Raw genomic sequence first — 19937 nt, forward strand, 5'->3', positions numbered from 1 at the left:
CCAGGTCGTAAGACAACAAAATAGGAAAAATGCCAAAGGGGTGAATACTTTCGCAAGCCACTATATAACCCTATATGGAAAGTTTTCTACATGGAACCGAAAAAGGTTCTACCTGGAACCAAAAGGGTTCTACCTCAAACCAAAAAGGGTTTTTCAAAGGGTTCTCCTTTTGGGACAGCCGAAGAACCCTTTAGGTTCTAGATATCAATTTTTTTTCTAACAGTGTACACCAAAACCTCACAGTCTAAAAATAGCAGTGTGAAACAAACCAAACTTCAATATAATACGTTCAGAGTACCTCCTCCTAAGGGAGGTGGAGAAAACTGCAGCAGCAGTACTATAGGCTATTGTACAACAGGATAATACACACATCTTCAAAAGACTCAGAGAAGAAACACCAAAGAGCTAATTGATCATTAATCATGCCTGGTGAGTACTTTTTGTCAACATCTAGAAACCTATTGAAGATATAGAATCTATACCTATTTCTAAGAGGTAACACCACAATTATTTATGCTTGTGACATTTTAAGCATAAAAATGAACAAAAATTACATAATTACTTGAAGTGATGAATAGAGTTAAAAAAGATAGCCGTTGGATTACCGTACTCAATTTGTGCCCTAATTTAAATACACTTTTGTTAATATACAATATAGTATGAATTATAGACTACTTACAGGTCACTCCAACCCTGTTCCTGGAGAGCTACCCTCTTTTAGGTTTTCAATCCAACCTCAGTTGTAACTAACCTGATTCAGTTTATCCACCAGCTAATTATTAGAATCAAGTGTGCTAGATTAGGATTGGAGCGAAAACCTACAGGACAGTAGCTCTCCAGGAACAGGGTTGGAGAGCCCTGGCTATGACTTTCTAGATTTCTTTGACTGTGCAGTGAACACCTATAAGCAGCTGAAGGTGTCAGAGCAGCCCCATAATCTGTATAATCAGCCTGTATAATAAACTAAATATGCTTCTCTGCTAAAATCTGTGTAAAATATTTAAATTAATGTGAGTCTTATTCAGTACATTTAGTAGTCTACCAACCTGGCCAGCAGGCATGCCAGCTAAGATAGTTAGACAAACTAGCTACTCTAACCTGATTGAAAGCCTGAAATGGCTTCTTAGTAGCTAGTTATGAGGTTGGGAACCTATCTGGACTAGCTAAAGCCAACTTCATAAAATTGCTAGGTGCTAGTAGTATTACAGAGAAACAAACAAACAAAATTAACCCAAAAATTGCTTGCATGTTTTATAAAACAGGACAAATCTGAGGGAAAGGGAAAGAGGGCATGTGCCCCTGTGCTGCCTATGGGCATGACGCTTGTGTTTGTGTGTTTACTTGTTTGTTTGTTTGTTTGGTTGTTTGTTTGTTTGTTTTGATGAATATTCAGTACAATGATAATATTTCAAAGGAACAACTTAAAGGGGAAATGTGTGATTGTTTTTACATTTAAATTAATGATATATAACCATTGATTTGTAGAGAGTATATCTTATCATTCATATAAACTGTTGTACACCAACAGAAATCTAAAATATAAGATTGTTTCACTCCATTGTTTGTAAACAATGTAAACAAACACTGTATAGCTTAAAAGCATGTTAAAAACTATCATGTTGATCTCATGGATGGTCAGTCCTGCATCCATAGCTACAGTATGTATATGAATATGGAGCCAACAAGGTTAAAAATCTGTTGCAGTGCCCTTGAGCAAGACACTTAACCCCAATTGCTCCAGGGGCCCTGGACAATGTTGACTCTGGCCGTGACCCCACTCCTGCATGTGTCTCGGGGGGAGTTAGGATATGCAAGAAACACATTTCCATTACAAACTTGAACAAGTAAAAAATTATTATTAGAATTAGTGGTTCTATTTCTCCAGCCCCATCCCTCAGCTGTTTAACCAAACAGTGGCGGGGTAGCTCCTTTTTTATTGTTTGAACTGCAGATTGCCACGTTGACTGTTCAGGTTGATTTTGAATGAAAGGACACCACCTTGACTAATAACGATACTATTTCTGTCTTTCTACAGACAAGGATATGGAGCCAACAACAGAATATAACTATTCCTCCTACTACGATGATACAGAAGGGTTATATAGATCAGAGCCATGTAACACTGCCAATGTGAAGGAGTTTGGACGGGTATTTCTGCCTACACTCTACAGCCTGGTCTTCATCGTGGGCTTCATCGGTAACGGCCTGGTGGTCTGTGTCCTGGTGAAGTTTAGGAGGATCAGAAGCATAACAGACCTCTGTCTCTTCAACCTGGCTCTGTCTGACCTTTTCTTCATCATCTCCCTGCCTTTCTGGTCCCACTACGCCACCGCAGCCAAGTGGCTCCTGGGGGACTTTATGTGCCGACTGGTAACCGGACTTTACATGCTTGGGTTTTATGGCAGCATCTTCTTCATGGTGATCTTGACAGTGGATCGCTATGTGGTCATAGTCCACGCTCACACCATGGCCAGGCCCAGATCAGTCAGAGTAGGGGTCACACTGTCTCTGTTCATGTGGGCTGTCAGTCTCTGTGCCTCTTTGCCTACAATCATCTTCACAAAAGTAAATAATGAGTCCGGGCTTACAACATGTAAACCAGAGTATCCAGAGGGTAGCATGTGGCGCCAGGTTTCTTATTTAGAGATGAATATCTTGGGTCTACTTCTCCCTCTCTCCATCATGGTGATCTGCTATTCCAGAATCGTTCCAATGTTAGTCACTATCAAAACCACCAAAAAGCACAAAGCCATCAAACTGATAATCATCATAGTAGTGGTCTTTTTCTGCTTTTGGACCCCATACAATGTGGTCATTCTCCTGCGTTATCTGGAGACTCAGAGCTATTTTGGGGACTGTACAACTCACACGAACATAGATCTGGCAATGCAGTGTACAGAGGTGATAGCGTTCACACACTGTTGTTTGAATCCGATCATCTACGCCTTTGCAGGGCAGAAATTCATGAGTCTTGTCCTGAAGTTACTAAGAAAATGGATGCCAATGTGCTTCGCCAGGCCTTATGTTTGTGGGTTGTCTGAACGAAATATCTCAGTCTATTCCAGGTCTTCTGAAATATCATCTACAAGACTGCTGTAGTTTGACTTGTATACAGGCACAATTCGAATATAAAAACTCTGAGAAGGGAAAAGACAGTAAAAGATGTAAGGAAAAGAGGGATTTCTCTGAAAGTGTGGCACTCAGACACCCTAGCTGTGAATCTATGCTTACAGTAGATACTATAGATATCAGTTGCTCTTTTGTATCTTTACATGCTCCAATTCCTTTGTTGATAGATCCCTTTAAAGAGTGTTAGTTGTGTCCTCATGTGGTATTGTGTAAAGTGCAAAAAAAAAGTAAAGAAATTGACAGTATGTAAAGTGCATTTGGAAAGTATTCAGACCCCTTCCCTTTTTCCAAATGTTGACCTTCCACAAGGACAACCATCTCTGCTGCACTCCACCAATCAGGTCTTTCTGGTAGAGTGGCCAGACGGAAGCCACTCCTCAGTAAAAAAAGCACATGACAGCCCGCTTGGAGTTTGACAAAAGGGCACCTAAATGACTCAGACCATGAGAAACAAGATTCTCTGGTCTGATGAAACCAAGATTGAACTCTTTGGCCTGAATGCCAAGCATCACGTCTGGAGGAAACCTGGCACCATCCCTACGGTGAAGCATGGTGGTGGCGGAATCATGCTGTGGGGATGTTTTTCAGCGGCAGGGACTGGGAGACCAGTCAGGATCAAGGGAAACATCAACAGAGTACAGAGAGATCCTTAATGAAAACTGTCTCCAGAGCGCTCAGGACCTCATACTGAGGTGAAGATTCACCTACCAACAGGACAACAACCCTAAGCACACAGCCAAAAAAATGCAGGAGTGGCTTCGGGACAAGTCTCTGAATGTCCCTGAGTGACCCAGCCAGAGCCCGGACTTGAACCCGATCTAACATCACCTGAAAATAGCTGTGCAGCAACGCTCCCGATCTAACCTGACAGAGTTTGAGAGGATCTGCAGAGAAGAATGGGAGAAACTCCCCAAATACAGGTGTGCCAAGCTTGTAGCGTCATACCCAAGAGACTCGAGGCAGTAATCGCTGCCAAAGTTGCTTCAACAAAGTACTGACTAAAGGGTCTGAATACTTATGTAAATGTGATATTTCAGTTTTTCGGTTTTTTTTCAATTTGCAATAAAAAACAGTTTTTGCTTTTTCATTATGGGGTATTGTGTGTAGATTGATGAGGGGGAAAACTATTGAATCAATTTTAGAATAAGGCTGTAATGTAACAAAATGTGGAAAAAGTTAAGGGGTCTGAATACTTTTCGAATGCACTGTACGTATAGTTATATTTGTTAAAAAATGTAAAGATTGATTCAACTTTTTTCTTCCATTTCTGAGTTTGTATATTATAGTTTTTTTCTTCTAAGAATGTGACAGAAACCTGACTGGGGCATTTGCTTTTGAACAAGCTAACCACAAAGCTATGCTGTGTTTTTTTGAGGGGGACTAATAAATGTCCCAACACTGCTGTGTGTTTAAAAAAAATCACAAATAAAAAAGCTGAGACTGCTGTTTTGTAAATAGACAACACAATAGGACGTGGCATGAAACTTATATACTGTATACATGACTGTCTAGGATTTGTGATTACCTTGTCTTAATTTTTACCTTGTCTTCAATACATGTTTTCTTTTTTATTTTAGGGCATTTAGAAAATCTTGCTCAGTGACATTTCCCACCTGTACCTTTACTTGATGTTGACTTATTCAGCTTGGTCTACATGCACAGAGAAACATCACTTCACACCAAAACAACTAAAACAACACAGGGACATAGTCTTGACATAGCTTAGATGAAATAAGGAAGTGAGACTCAGAAAGCAGAAGTGTCAAGGAAAGTAAATGGCCAGCCACTTCTCGTTAAACCACAGAAAATGCATTGTTGAACGAATCTTTCTAGGAAACGCATATTGTCAAACCTCATCTAAAATGGAAGCAAACTAAGCACAAGAGGCTGGAAAAAGCCCAGAGCAGTGCCCCTAAATCATGTAAAAGATTAAGTGCCTTGCGCAAGGGCACAACGGCAGCAGGCGGCACATGAGGTTCTGATGCCAGCAACTCTATGGTTGCCAGCACACTCACACCAGATTTCCCCATCAGCCCTGAGATTCAAACCGGCAACCCTTCGGTTACCAGCCTACCTCGCTAACCTCAACCTCCTTCTACTACTACAAACATAACCCACACAAGGACTACTTCCATGTATGAAAGTTACGGAATTTACTTTCTAAGATGTTTACGATGTACACTATTCATTTGTATCTTTCCATCTGAAAAGCAGTTCAAAGCAGCATCTACATGCGTGACAGATATCTGTATGTTTGGTGATGTTTCCCTCACCCACACTCATTCCCAGACATTTAGTTAGAGGGCCATTACAGGAAACCCACATTCACACCTCAGCCTGCTCAATGCAGCAATGCAAAGAAAATAGTTATCTAGAGCACACCTTACTACAAAAAAGTTGCAGTCATTGGTACAAAAGAATAGAGTAGAGAAAAAGAGTAATTTCCCGGCCAGACTGTTTCAACCAGCACACACGTTATCACCAGAGAGACGGTTACAGCATTCAACCTGTACATCAGAAAAGAAGATATTGGGGTAAATAAAATATATTTTCACTTCATGATAGCCTGCATATAGACATACAGCCTACAAATATATACAGCCTACAAATATATACGCAGGCATAGACAGTCTGTGAAGGGGTGTTAGCCTCACAGGAACTACAAAATGGGGTCGTTCAACAGGGGGTGTCAGTATTTAACAGGTGATGGTGGGTGATGTGTGAGATCATATGGGTTGTGGTTTGATTCTGATTAGGATTAAAGAGGATGTAGAAATAGTCTTTAGATCCAATACTTCTTTTTGTATCTGTCGTATTGACAGATACAAAAATAAGTATTGGATCTAAAGACTATTGTGACAGGAGGGAGGGAGGGAAAAAGTATAGTTTTGAAAATGTTCTTTTAATTTTGAATGTTTTTTTTTTAAATAAGACATTGTATTAGTACATTAACATGGCCCTACGGGGTAATAGCTTTAAAAATAAATAATGAGCGTGTCAAGGCTTTTTAGCTGTTGTTCTTTGAACAAAAAAATGTCAGTATTCAGCTTACACAACCTTGACAAGGACAGTAAAAAATGCCCTGTTGTTAGACATAAGATTTCCGAAGATGTATTATAAGGGGCTGTTTCTTTATTATCTCCATCAAGTATGTAAATTAGGTTAATTCCCACAGGTTGTTTCGAATTACCCATTTCTCTTCATATCAGTCATCATGGTGTTTTAAAGTTTATCATTACACTCTGTGATTCATTTGAAAGCATTATACAGTGAGGGAAAAAAGTATTTGATCCCCTGCTGATTTTGTACGTTTGCCCACTGACAAAGAAATGATCAGTCTATCATTTTAATGGTAGGTTTATTTGAACAGTGAGAGACAGAATAACAACAAAACAATCCAGAAAAATGCATGTCAAAAATGTTATAAATTGATTTGCATTTTAATGAGGGAAATAAGTATTTGACCCCTCTGCAAAACATGACTTAGTACTTGGTGGCAAAACCCTTGTTGGCAATCACAGAGGTCAGACGTTTCTTGTAGTTGGCCACCAGCTTTGCACACATCTCAGGAGGGATTTTGTCCCACTCCTCTTTGCAGATCTTCTCCAAGTTATTAAGGTTTCGAGGCTGACATTTGGCAACTCAAACCTTCAGCTCCCTCCACAGATCTTCTATGGGATTAAGGTCTGGAGACTGGCTAGGCCACTCCAGGACCTTAATGTGCTTCTTCTTGAGCCACTCCTTTGTTGCCTTGGCCGTGTGTTTTGGGTCATTGTCATGCTGGAATACCCATCCACAACCCATTTTCAATGCCCTGGCTGAGGGAAGGAGGTTCTCATCCAAGATTTGACGGTACATGGCCCCGTCCATCGTCCCTTTGATGCGGTGAAGTTGTCCGGTCCCCTTAGCAGAAAAACACCCCCAAAGCATAATGTTTCCACCTCCATGTTTGACAGTGGGGATGGTGTTCTTGGAGTCATAGGCAGCATTCCTCCTCCTCCAAACACGGCGAGTTGAGTTGATGCCAAAGAGCTCCATTTTGGTCTCATCTGACCACAACACTTTCACCCAGTTATCCTCTGAATCATTCAGCTGTTCATTGGCAAACTTCAGACGAGCATGTATATGTGCTTTCTTGAGCAGGGGGACCTTGCGTGCGCTGCAGGATTTTAGTCCTTCATGGCGTAGTGTGTTACCAATTGTTTTCTTTGTGACTATGGTCCCAGCTGCCTTGAGATCATTGACAAGATCCTCCCGTGTAGTTCTGGGCTGATTCCTCACCGTTCTCATGATCATTGCAACTCCACGAGGTGAGATCTTGCATGGAGCCCCAGGCCGAGGGAGATTGACAGTTCTTTTGTGTTTCTTCCATTTGCGAGTAATCACACCAACTGTTGTCACCTTCTCACCAAGCTGCTTGGCGATGGTCTTGTAGCCCATTCCAGCCTTGTGTAGGTCTACAATCTTGTCCCTGACATCCTTGGAGAGCTCTTTGGTCTTGGCCATGGTGGAGAGTTTGGAATCTGATTGATTGATTGCTTCTGTGGACAGGTGTCTTTTATACAGGTAACAAACTGAGATTAGGAGCACTCCCTTTAAGAGTGTGCTCCTAATCTCAGCTCGTTACCTGTATAAAAGACACCTGGGAGCCAGAAATCCTTCTGATTGAGCGGGGGTCAAATACTTATTTCCCTCATTAAAATGCAAATCAATTTATAACATTTTTGACATGCGTTTTTCTGTATTTTTTGTTGTTATTCTGTCTCTCACTGTTCAAATAAATCTACCATTAAAATGATAGACTGATCATTTCTTTGTCAGTGGGCAAACGTACAAAATCAGCAGGGAATCAAATACTTTTTCCCCTCACTGTAATTAATATGAAAGAATCATTACCCAAGTTAAAACACAGTTACCATGGAAACTGATAGATTACATGTTGCTAAAGTATTAAGTAATACAAGTATGACGCCATAATAGAGTACATAGGAGGATGAGTGACAAATAATAGCATTAACATTTGAAGTAACATACGATTTTATAATCTCTGGCTGTGTGCAGGTAACCATTCAGAACAAAAGGCATAGAATTAAGAACTAGAATACTAGAATGGACATTAACCTTCTAATGATGGGATAAAAGCCAGCCATTTTCGTCAGGGGGGATAAGATATTGTGTAAAATAATGAATTTGACGAATGTTTCTGCACTGTAGCCAGACAGTTCTAGAGGAATGATTCCATACATTTTTCAAATTCTATTCAAACAATGCAGTCAATCCACATCCATACACTGGCTGATATGAGTTGATGATAGGACTTAGACACGTTGTAAATGGAACAAGTGCGTATTTTGTATCATATAATAGCACTCCTAGCTTTCCAAGAAAACAAAAACTGTTTCAAGTTTTATTGTCACGTGCACAAGTACAGTGAAATGCCTTTCTTGCAAGCTCTATCCCAACAATGCAGTAATTGATACCAGTAGTACCATAAAATAAAATAAAGTAGAACAAAAACACATGAGAAATAGAAATAAGAAGAACACGAGAAAGTAAGTAAGCTATACGGCACCATGAAGACCAAGGAGCTCTCCAAAAAGGTCAGGGACAAAGTTGTGGAGAAGTACAAATAAGGGTTGGGTTATAAAAAGATAACCAAAACTTTGAACATCCCACGGAGCTCCATTAAATCCATTATAAAAATATTGAAAGAATATGGCACCACAACAAACCTGCCAAGAGAGGGCCGCCCACCAAAACTCACGGACCAGACAAGGATGGCATTAATCAGAGAGGCAACAAAGAGACCAAAGATAACCCTGAAGGAGCTGCAAAGCTCCACAGCGGAGATTGGAGTATCTGTCAATAGGACCACTTTAAGATGTACACTCCGCAGAGCTGGGCTTTATGGAAGAGTGGCCAGAAAAAAGCCATTGCTTAAAGAAAAAAATAAGCAAACACGTTTGGTGTTCGCCAAAAGGCATGTGGGTGACTCCCCAAACATATTGAAGAAGGTACTCTGGTCAGATGAGACTAAAATTTTGCTTTTGGCCATCAAGGAAAATGCTATGTCTGGCGCAAACCCAACACCTCACATCACCCAGAGAACACCATCCCCACATTGAAGCATGGTGGTAGCAGCATCATGCTGTGTAGGTGTTTTTCATCGGCAGGGACTGGGAAACTGGTCAGAATTGAAGGAATGATGGATGGTGCTAAATACAGGGACATTTTTGAGGGAAACCTGTTTCAGTCTTCCAGAGATTTGAGACTGGGACGGAGGTTCTCCTTCCAGCAGGACAATGACCCTAAGTATACTGCTAAAGCAACACTCGATTGGTTTAAGAGGAAACATTTAAATGTCTTGGAATGGCCTAGTCTAAGCCCAGACCTCAATCCAATTGAGAATCTGTGGTATGACTTAAAGATTGCTGTACACCAGCGGAACCCATCCAACTTGAAGGAGTTGGAGCAATTTTGCCTTAAAGAATGGGCAAAAATCCAAGTGACTAGATGTGCCAAGCTTATATCAAATCAAATCAAATCAAATTTATTTTTATATAGCCCTTCGTACATCAGCTGATATCTCAAAGTGCTGTACAGAAACCCAGCCTAAAACCCCAAACAGCAAGCAAAGCATGTGAAAGAAGCACGGTGGCTAGGAAAAACTCCCTAGGAAAAACTCCCTAGAAAGGCCAAAAACCTAGGAAGAAACCTAGAGAGGAACCAGGCTATGAGGGGTGGCCAGTCCTCTTCTGGCTGTGCAGGGTGGATATTATAACAGAACATGGTCAAGATGTTAAAATGTTCATAAATGACCAGCATGGTCAAATAATAATAATCATAGTAGTTGTCGAGGGTGCAACAAGCACGTCCGGTGAACAGGTCAGGGTTCCATAGCCGCAGGCAGAACAGTTGAAACTGGAGCAGCAGCACGGCCAGGTGGACTGGGGACAGCAAGGAGTCATCATACCAGGTAGTCCTGAGGCATGGTCCTAGGGCTCAGGTCCTCCGAGAGAAAGACAGAAAGAGAGAAGAGAGAATTAGAGAGAGCATATTTAAATTCACACAGGACACCGGATAAGACAAGAGAAATACTCCAGATGTAACAGACTGACCCTAGCCCCCCCGACACATAAACTACTGCAGCATAAATACTGGAGGCTGAGACAGGAGGGATCAGAAGACACTGTGGCCCCATCCGATGATACCCCCGGACAGGGCCAAACAGGCAGGATATAACCCCACCCACTTTGCCAAAGCACAGCCCCCACACCACTAGAGGGATGTCTCCAACCACCAACTTACCGTCCTAAGACAAGGCCAAGTATAGCACACAGCGATCTCCGCCATGGCACAACCCAAGAAACTTGCAGCTGTAATTGCTGCAAAAGGTGGCTCTACAAAGTATTGACTTTGGAGGGTGAATAGTTATGCACGCTAAAGTTTTCAGTTTTTTTTGTCTTATTTCTTGTCTGTTTCACAAGAAAAAATATTTTGCAACTTCAAAGTGGTAGGCATGTTGTGTAAATCAAATGATACAAACCCACAAAAATCGATATAATTCCAGGTCGTAAGACAACAAAATAGGAAAAATGCCAAGGGGGGTGAATACTTTCGCAAGCCACTGTAGGTGTAAGGTGACAGGCGTCAGGATATATGATAAACAGAGTAGCAGCAGTGTATGATGATTTTATGTGAGTGTGTGTACGTGTGTGTAGTCAGTATGAATGTGTGTGCGTGTTATGTGTGTGTGAGCAAATGGTGTGTGTGCGTGTGTTGGAGGGTCAGTGTGAGTGTGTGTGTGAGTGTGTAGAGTCATTGTAAAAATGTAAATACAATAAAAGGGTCATTGCAAATAGTCTGTGTAGCCATTTTGTTAGCTATTTAGCAGTCTTATGGCTTGGGGATAGAAGCTGTTCCGGAGCCTGTTGGTGTCAGACTTGTTGCTCTGGTACCACTTGGTGTGCCGAAAGGAGAGAGAAGAGTCTATGGCTTGGGTGGCTGGAGTTTAACAATTTTCCTTTCACATTGCCTCATATTGAGGTCCTGGATGGCAGGGAGCTCGGCCCCAGTGATGTACTGGGCTGTCCGCACCACCCTCTATAGTGACATTTATGGACTGTTTACAGTAAAACCTCAACGGTTTTACTGAGTTACAGTTCATATAAGGAAATCAGTCAATTGAAATAAATTTGTTAGACCCTAGTCTATGGATTTCACATGACTGGGCAGGGGCGGAGCCATGGGTGGGCTTTGGAGGGCATAGGCCCACCCACTTGGGAGCCAGGACCACCCACTGGGGAGCCAGGCCCAGCCAATCAGAATGGGTTTTTCCCCACAAAAGGGCTTTATTATTTATCAGCTGTGTGGGTGGCTGGTCTCAGTGTATTTTAGAGGCTATTTATACAGAAACTTGGCATTAAACCCGTATAAGTGGATTTATAATTATATGTTCATATTTTAGGTTGACAATAACTATATTACACAATTTCTAATATCATATGCCTTTAACATGTGTTTCTGTATCACATTTCCACATATGTAAAATCAGGATTATGTCTCTACTGTGACATCCTGACCAGTAAAAGAGGTTATTTGTTATTGTAGTTTGGTCAGGACGTGGCAGGGGTGTGTTTGTTTAGTGCGTTTCGGGGGTTTTGGTTTATGTTCTATGTTTTCTATTTCTATGTGGGTTTTCTAGTTTGTCTATTTCTATGTTAGTTTTGGGAACGACCTCCAATTAGAAGCAGCTGGTTGTCGTTGCTTCTAATTGGAGGCCATATTTAAGTGGGTTTATTTTCTCTTGTGTTTGTGGGTGGTTGGTCCATGTATAGTCAGGTTACCGTACAGGACTGTCATTCGGTTTCTTGGTTTGTTTCAGTGTTCACGTTTAAATAAATATATCAGTATGGGCACTTACCACGCTGCGTATTGGTTCGATATTTCTTACTCCTCAGAAGACGAAACTTATGACATCTACTGCCATTCATTCCAATAAGACTGGTTTGGATTTCTCCTTGACCAATATGGCTGCCATTTTAACCCCGTTCTGGAACTTTGAGGGTTTATGACATAGAGATCCTATTAAATTACTACTAGGGCTATGACAGTAGGATGCACACAATACAGCATTGATTGTTAACTAACAATTCACACCATCCTTTTTTCCTCAGTAAGATGAACACAACCGAGGCCACCAGCACAGACGATTACTATGGCTATGACAGCCCCTGTAGCACTGGCACCAGTCTAACCCAAGGGTCCAACTACCAGCCCATTCTCTTCTACCTGGTGTTCACCCTGGGTATGACAGGCAACAGTCTGGTGCTCTGGGTCCTCCTCAAGTACATGAAACTGAAGACCATGACAGACATCTGTCTGCTGAACCTAGCCCTATCTGACCTGCTCCTTGCCCTCTCTCTGCCTCTCTGGGCCTACCACGCCCAGGGTCATGAGTTTGAAGGGGACAGTCCGTGTAAGATCATGGCTGGTGTCTACCAGGTGGGGTTCTACAGCAGCATCCTGTTTGTGACCCTGATGAGTGTGGATCGCTACCTGGCCATCGTTCACGCCGTGGCCGCCATGAGGGCCAGGACGCTGCGCTATGGAACGCTGGCGAGCATCATCGTCTGGGTAGCGTCCATCAGCGCTGCTCTCCCTGAGGCCATCTTCGTAGCGGTGGTTAGGGAGAATGACGAGAGCAGTGGTACAAGTTGCCAGCGGATTTACCCAGAGGACACAGAGAAGACATGGAAGTTGTTGAGGAACTTTGGGGAAAACGGAGTGGGGCTCCTCCTATGTCTGCCCATAATGGTTTTTTGTTACATCAGTATTCTCACTGTACTACAGAGGTTAAGGAACTCCAAAAAAGACAGGGCCATGAAACTGATATTCGCCATCGTGGGTGTGTTTGTAGTCTCCTGGGTCCCTTACAATGTTGTGGTTTTCCTCCAGACCCTTCAGATGTTTGACATTGGGAATAGCTGTGAGGCTTCAACACAGCTCGATGCAGCTATGGAGGTGACAGAAACGATAGCGCTGGCTCACTGCTGTGTCAACCCAGTCATTTATGCTTTTGTAGGAGAGAAATTCAGAAAGTGTTTGGGCACTGTGCTCTCTAGATATCCGCTGTGTAAAAAGCTCAGCAAACATGCAATGGTGAGCAGCAGAGGATCAGAAAACGAGACTTCTAACACACCTGTGTGATTGTACTGCTGAAAGATGATACTTCCATTGCCGAAAACCTATTTGATGCATTTTCATTGACAAAAAAACACTTCAGTTGGAAAGCAGCAAGTAGAGCAGAAGACCAATTTCTGTGTCATATGGAATAATGAAGTATTCTTCTGAACACAGACTTGCATATAAATTAAGTGTAACTGTATAATATTTAACTTTAAATGTATTTTGATGAGCTCTGACTATTTGCTAAAGGGTGATGGGCTGTTTATGTTTTGATTACCCATGTACTTATTTCATTTACAGTACAGGCCTGCACACATTTTTGCTATAGCATAATATCAATATGTTTTGCATAGAGATGATAAAAAATGGTATTCTTATTGTATGCACACATTTTTGTTATAACATTAAAACACAACCAGGGGCAGGGTTGTGGCCAGAGGACTGCTGCTGGATGGCCGGTGGCTATCTGGCTACTCGTTGGCTACATTTGCTGGCCAAATATTATTTTGGTAGAATTTTGACACCTCCTTTGATTGAGGACCTGTTTTGGTATTACCTTGAACTTGGACATCAAATCAGGAATTTGACCTTTTGGATTATTTTGAACTTTTGTTGGCTGAGTAGGTATTTGTCTTCCTTTCTGGGGGGTTTTCTCAATAAATAAGCCTGTGAATTTTGATGTGCTCAAACATATTTGTTCTGCATTGTGTTGTCATTTTATGCTGCTGCTGTACCCCCCTAGAATCCAATCTGCACCACAATATATTTTATTCAGTTGAAGATGCTAAATTCAGAGATGAGACAGACAACAATCCTGCTATATCTGTCAATAGGTTCAAATCTTCTTTACAGTAGGTTTACTTAGAATTGTTTGGATCCAGAAAACACACATGTAAATCTAGTCATCAGAAAATGTATTTTAATTGTTCAAAGACAGGAAGTATATCAGCATTCACCATATTTTGACAATTGAATGCTAGCTATGATGCTAGAACTAATGCATCGCTCAGTCATGACGCAAAATAATTTCAGTCTTCAGCTAACCACTTCTCAGTAAAGTTAGTTGCCTGAGCAACACTTTGAGTATGAGTCTTCTACAGGATATCCTGCTTGGTGGTGTACATATCTGCAGCATAGATCAAGCTTTTGGGAGTAGTGGTACTCCTCTGTTCAAAAAAGATAATACATTAATGATCTTGAAAAAGGGCATGGATTCCTCCAGCTTCCTGTAGTGTTCCAAGCATTCATGATGCACAAGGGATGTGCAGGTACAAATGCATGCCATTTAGACTTAAATCTGCACTCAGCTATGCAGTATAGTTTGGCCACATCTACCCGCCCACACCCCTGCCAAAGACATCTGTTGGAGAAAAAAAAACCTGCAGATATAGGTTCCTTTGATCACCCACCTTGTTAAGAGTCACTTCAGCCCCCAGAACTCCTGTCACACCACAGTGTCACACCCAGAGAGACAACTCAACCCAGTTTGACAGTGAGTATATTATGCTTACTGAATGTGAGGGCTGGCTTTAGGATGCTTTGCAAAAGTTACTCTTCTGTGCATAGTGTTGTACAGTATCTTGGATCTTAAACATAGTGTCTCTGCAGGCTTCATCCTCTTGCCATTCAAGTTACTTTCATTTATTTCTTTTTTTAACGTAATTTATTTAGCAAATTTCATAAATGAATTGCAGTCCTGTAATTAGCAATGAATAAATCAAAACAATTTCAGTGGTCATTTTTGACATTTTATTTCAGGGATGAATACCACTGGATATCCTGTTCACACCACGGAAGGGTGGGACTTTATCTTTTTTAATTTACAAATAGCTCTATTTGAATATTAATAGTATCATCAATTAATACATTTATCATAATAACTTATAATAATTACATCATTTCTGTAAATAATGTAATGTCATATGTTATGCTGTACAAAATGGGCCATTGATACATGCGCCTGTAATTGAGAAGCTCAAATCATTGGTAATGAATTTCAGGGGGAACACCACAACCATTCCCTTCAGCTCTGTGGGTGTTGAGAATGGGAATTCATCCAGTTATGCATATGAGAACTCATACAGTTATGCATATGGGTAAGTTAAGGTCTAAAATGTCTTGACTTTTAGAAACACACATTTTGAGGAAAGAGTGCAATTGGTGATACAAGATTTCTGCCCCAATCTTCCAATCATGTTTTAAAAAATTAAATGTTGCTCATAGAAATAAAGTACTATTTGCATTTACTCCATTGTACTGTAAATATTGTTGTTGGTGGACCACATTTTGATAATAAGCACAACTTTCAGATTGTGGCTTTAATAATGTTCATTCTTATCATTGCTGCTTGCGTTCATTCTACTCGTCTGATCTTTTACAGCACACATTTTGCAGACGCATTTGAAGTAACCACATACGACTATAGTGACTATGACGATGGCATTTGCGAGTACAAGCCACATGGAGCCAGCTTCCTGCCAGTGCTGTACTCTCTCTTCTTCATCCTGGGGTTTCTGGGGAACGTTCTGGTCTTGTGGGTCATCCTGCTGGGGGTGAAACTATGCAGCATGACCGATGTGTGTCTCCTGAACCTGGCCTTGGCTGACCTGCTCCTGGTCTGCACCTTGCCTTTCCTGGCCCACCACGCTACAGATCAGTGGGTGTTTGGTGACATCATGTGCAAAGTGGTCCTCAGCGCCTACCACATTGGCTTCTACAGTGGCATCTTCTTCATCACCCTGATGAGTGTGGACAGGTACCTGGCCATAGTCCATGCTGTGTACGCCATGAGAGCCAGAACACGGAAGTACGGGGCCATCGCTGCCGTCGTGACCTGGCTGGCTGGATTCCTGGCCTCGTTTCCTGAGGCACTGTTTCTTAAAGTGGAGAAACACAACGAGAAAGAAAATTGTCGCCCTGTCTATGATGGACACGCTTGGGGAATTTTTGGCCTTTTCAAAATGAACACACTTGGTCTGCTAATCCCCCTCGTCATCATGGGGTTCTGCTACACACAGATAGTGAAAAGGCTGCTCAGTTGTCCATCCTCCAAAAAGCAGGCCATCAGACTCATTCTCATTGTGGTTGTGGTGTTTTTCTGCTGCTGGACTCCGTACAACATGACGGCATTTTTCAAGGCCTTGGAGTTAAGTGAGGTCTACTCAAGCTGTGAGAGTAGCAAAGCCATCAGACTCACTCTACAGATCACAGAGGCCATGGCCTACTCCCATAGCTGGCTGAATCCCATCCTCTATGTGTTTGTGGGGCAGAAGTTTAGAAGGCCTCTCATAAGACTGATTAACAAGGCTCCCTGCAGGATGTGTCAGTTCATGAAGAACTACCTGCCCTGGGACTTCAGAGCCTCGAGGACCGGATCTGTCTACTCACAGACCACTAGCATGGATGAGAGGTCTACTGCCGTGTGAACAGAAACTTAACTGTAAAGACAAATACATCTAACATCACATGTACTGTTCATTCCAATACATATGTAAATACCAAATCCAGTTTCAAACGCAATCATCCGAAAATAATAGGCTTTGTTTCAGGTGCATGGCGAAGTCAGGAAATTGTCACTCATCTCAGAGTTTCACACCAGGGGGTTGATTTTTACAGAAATCAACCCAATCAATATAAATTCCACAAACCATTTCATTTCCCTTTGTATAGTATTTTCTCTAGTACAGTATATCTATTTGAAAATCTTTGGCACATTTTGCAAAGTCATCATTTTCTTTTAAAATGTATTGTATCTCTGCTAGCACACGTTTACTATGTAAATACAGTGATACTTTTTGATTCTATGTAAATAAATGTATTACAGTAACTTCATCCCCTGTTGCATGTAGCAAATTATTCAAATTAAAGTACTGTCAAGATAATGTAATCAAGATATACTCAATGACTTAGATATTCCCATGTGTCAGTACTAGAGAATATGTGAATGATGGTGCCACCACAGACCAATATCTCTTACACCTGTTAGCAATCTCACCACAAAGAGTGAGAGACACCGCTTGTGCCTTACAATGTGTACACAAAATCTAATCCTAATGTGATTCACTGCAGTATTGTAACATGTTTTATATAACATGTTTATATATCATTATAATGGGGATGCAGATGACATTTAGACTTTAACACATTTGTCTGATTTACCTGCTATGATATTTAATACTTAAAACAGCGCTCTGCACAGAAGCACACACCAACCTTAAACCAACCTTTTTTGTCTTGAAGTGAGTCAGTAAATACCTACAGTAAAACAATACAGGGCTGGCTCTAGCATTTTAGTTGGAGGGCCCCAAACCTCGCAACAAAATATTTTAGTGGCCCCCAAAATGTGGAGACCATTGTTTTTGTTTTAAAAATAATTTTGTGCAATTCTTCACATACTGCCATGGTGTGTGAAGAAAATGTTGTACGTCTTCTGCTATTTTGCCATTGGGCGGAGAGAAAACGTTGCAATTTTATAACACATTTCTTGAAATTCTACTCACTTTGCCATGGTGAGAGGGAAAAAAGTGCATTTTAAAGCAAATGTCCTGCAATTCTACACATTTTGTAATGATTTATGCCATGCTAATATCATATCTGAGTGAGAATGACGAAGAAAACCTATGGGGGCCCCCTGGAGGTCAGAGCCCCTGGGCAAGTGCCCTGCATGCCCGGTCGGTATTCGGCCATGATTACTACAAGTTTAGATAGCTGGCTAGACTAACTATCCAAAAATTGGTAGCTGACATGTCTAATTGAGTGATTTTCAGTGACTGACATAACAAGAGAAAAACTGCCGATGCACAACCAAATTTTAAAATTGAACCTGCTGTATTCTACTATTGTTACTCTCAATATTAAGTTGAGACCAGAGTTCCTAAACCTTTTTTTTATATATAAATATATATATACTGTATATATACAGTGCATTCGGAAAGTATTCAGGCGCCTTGACTTTTTCGACATTTTGTTACTTTTACAGCCTTTGTCACGTCCTGACCATGGTAAGCTGTTATTTTTCTATGGTAGAGTAGATCCGGGCGTGACAGGGGGTGGTTTTCTATGTTTTGTATTTCTATGTTCATGTTCTAGTTTTGTATTTCTATGTTGGTTTTGTTTGGGATGATCTCCAATTAGAGGCAGCTGGTCCTCGTTGTCTCTAATTGGAGATCATACTTAAGTAGTTTTTTTTTTCCACCTGGCGTTGTGGGATCTTGTTTTTGTATTGCTCAGTGAAGCCTGCAGAATGTGACGTTCGTGTTTCTTTGTTTATTGTTTTTGTATAGCGTTCTGAGTTAATAATGAATATTTATCACGAGCACTCAACACGCTGCACCTTGGTCTACTCCTTACGACGATCGTCACAGAAGATCCCACCACCAAAGGTCCAAGCAGCGTGATCAGGAGTGGACCTGGGAGGACATTTTGAATGGCAAGGGATCCTGGACGTGGGAGGAGATCCAGGCTGGATGGGATCGCCTCCCATGGGAACGGGTGGAAGCAGCGAGAGCAGAATGGCAACGTTACGAGGAACGAGCATGGCAACGATGGAAGCACGAGAGGCACCCCCAAAAAAACATTTTGGGGGGGGGCACACGGGGAGTTTGGCAGAGTCAGGGTGGAGACCTGAGCCAACTCCCCGTGCTTACCGTGGGGAGCTCTGGCTGGGCCACTCAAGAACATTGAGACTTGTCCCGAAGCCACTCCTGCGTTGTCTTGGTTGTGTGCTTAGAGTCATTGTCCTGTTGGAAGGTGAACCTTCACCCCAAGCTGTGGCAGGTAAGGGAACGATAAGACCGGAGCGGTCTGGAGCAGGTTTTCATCAAGGATCTCTCTGTACTTTGCTCCATTTATCTTTCCGTCGATCCTGACTAGTCTCCCAGTCCCTGCTGCTGAAAAACATCCCCACAGCATGATGCTGCCACGACCATGCTTTACCGTAGGGATGGTTTTGTCAGGTTTTGTCCAGACGTAACGCTTTCCGGGGGCCCTAAACGACTGCTGATGTAGCTTATGCCTGGAACTGGACCTGAAAGGAAGAAATTATTAACTGTCCTTTGGTATACTTAGTTCTATTAGAATAGGCTCACCTACTACAGGGACTGTGGCTACAGTCTAAAACAGCCCAGTGACCTAAACACACACAGATAGCTGTTTACCGCTTCCTGTTGACAGGCCTACATGGGGATATGAAACCACAACTTCACACGTATGACAATATAATTCACAACAAGGTATTTTTTGGGTTGAGCCAGCCAGACGGTTTTGTGTAAGCTGAATATAAAATGAGGGGACTTAGATAATGAAAATAAAGCCAGAGGATTGTGCCATGTAAATATTTTGACACAATTTAGCAATAAGCAGTATTACTGAACTTGTTTCAAAAAGAGCTAATTGCAGGCAGAGCCTTTACATTTGTGGGAAGGTCATGCTCTGATACTGCTAATGTAATTACAGATAACCAACAAAGAACCCGAACCAACATGCTAATATTTTTTTAAAGTTACATTTCACTAAAAAGCATCAGATAATGAAGCAATTATGATGGGTCCGCACTCAAAAGGATGTCACATAAAGCTGACTTCCTAAAAATAGTAACAGTAACATTTTACTGAATCAGGATA

The 19937-nt window shown here is 41.6% G+C and overlaps 3 protein-coding genes across 3 annotated transcripts; all 3 read left to right on the forward strand.

The window, feature by feature from the left end:
* The first annotated feature begins 316 nt into the window (after positions 1-316).
* On the forward strand, positions 317-3364 carry LOC106605479 (C-C chemokine receptor type 5). The gene is made up of 2 exons (XM_014201196.3): positions 317-429; positions 2036-3364. Exons 1-2 carry the CDS (start codon positions 423-425, stop codon positions 3097-3099), a joined length of 1071 nt encoding a protein of 356 aa, XP_014056671.2. The 5' UTR covers positions 317-422; the 3' UTR covers positions 3100-3364.
* A 2135-nt stretch (positions 3365-5499) lies between these two features.
* Positions 5500-13469, forward strand: LOC106605413 (C-C chemokine receptor type 4). Its single transcript, XM_014201030.3, has 2 exons — positions 5500-5663; positions 12306-13469. Exon 2 carries the CDS (start codon positions 12310-12312, stop codon positions 13336-13338), a length of 1029 nt encoding a protein of 342 aa, XP_014056505.1. The 5' UTR covers positions 5500-5663; positions 12306-12309; the 3' UTR covers positions 13339-13469.
* Positions 13470-14702: 1233 nt separating this feature from the next.
* Positions 14703-17148, forward strand: LOC106605412 (C-C chemokine receptor type 5). The gene is made up of 4 exons (XM_014201028.3): positions 14703-14809; positions 15076-15115; positions 15318-15413; positions 15698-17148. The coding sequence occupies exons 2-4, from the start codon at positions 15078-15080 to the stop codon at positions 16740-16742; spliced, it is 1179 nt and encodes a 392-aa protein (XP_014056503.2). The 5' UTR covers positions 14703-14809; positions 15076-15077; the 3' UTR covers positions 16743-17148.
* The last annotated feature ends 2789 nt before the right edge of the window (positions 17149-19937 follow it).

The sequence above is a fragment of the Salmo salar genome, chromosome 05 (genome assembly GCF_965601325.2).
Source record: "Salmo salar chromosome 05, fSalSal1, whole genome shotgun sequence".
Taxonomy (NCBI): domain Eukaryota; kingdom Metazoa; phylum Chordata; class Actinopteri; order Salmoniformes; family Salmonidae; genus Salmo; species Salmo salar.

Coding starts and splice junctions, on each gene's coding strand:
- LOC106605412 (XM_014201028.3), top strand. CDS start 15,078: ATGAATACCACTGGATATCCTGTTCACACCACGGAAGG. Junction 15,116..15,317: donor CCTGTTCACACCACGGAAGG/GTGGGACTTTAT, acceptor AATGAATTTCAG/GGGGAACACCACAACCATTC. Junction 15,414..15,697: donor TCATACAGTTATGCATATGG/GTAAGTTAAGGT, acceptor GATCTTTTACAG/CACACATTTTGCAGACGCAT.
- LOC106605413 (XM_014201030.3), top strand. CDS start 12,310: ATGAACACAACCGAGGCCACCAGCACAGACGATTACTATGGCTATGAC.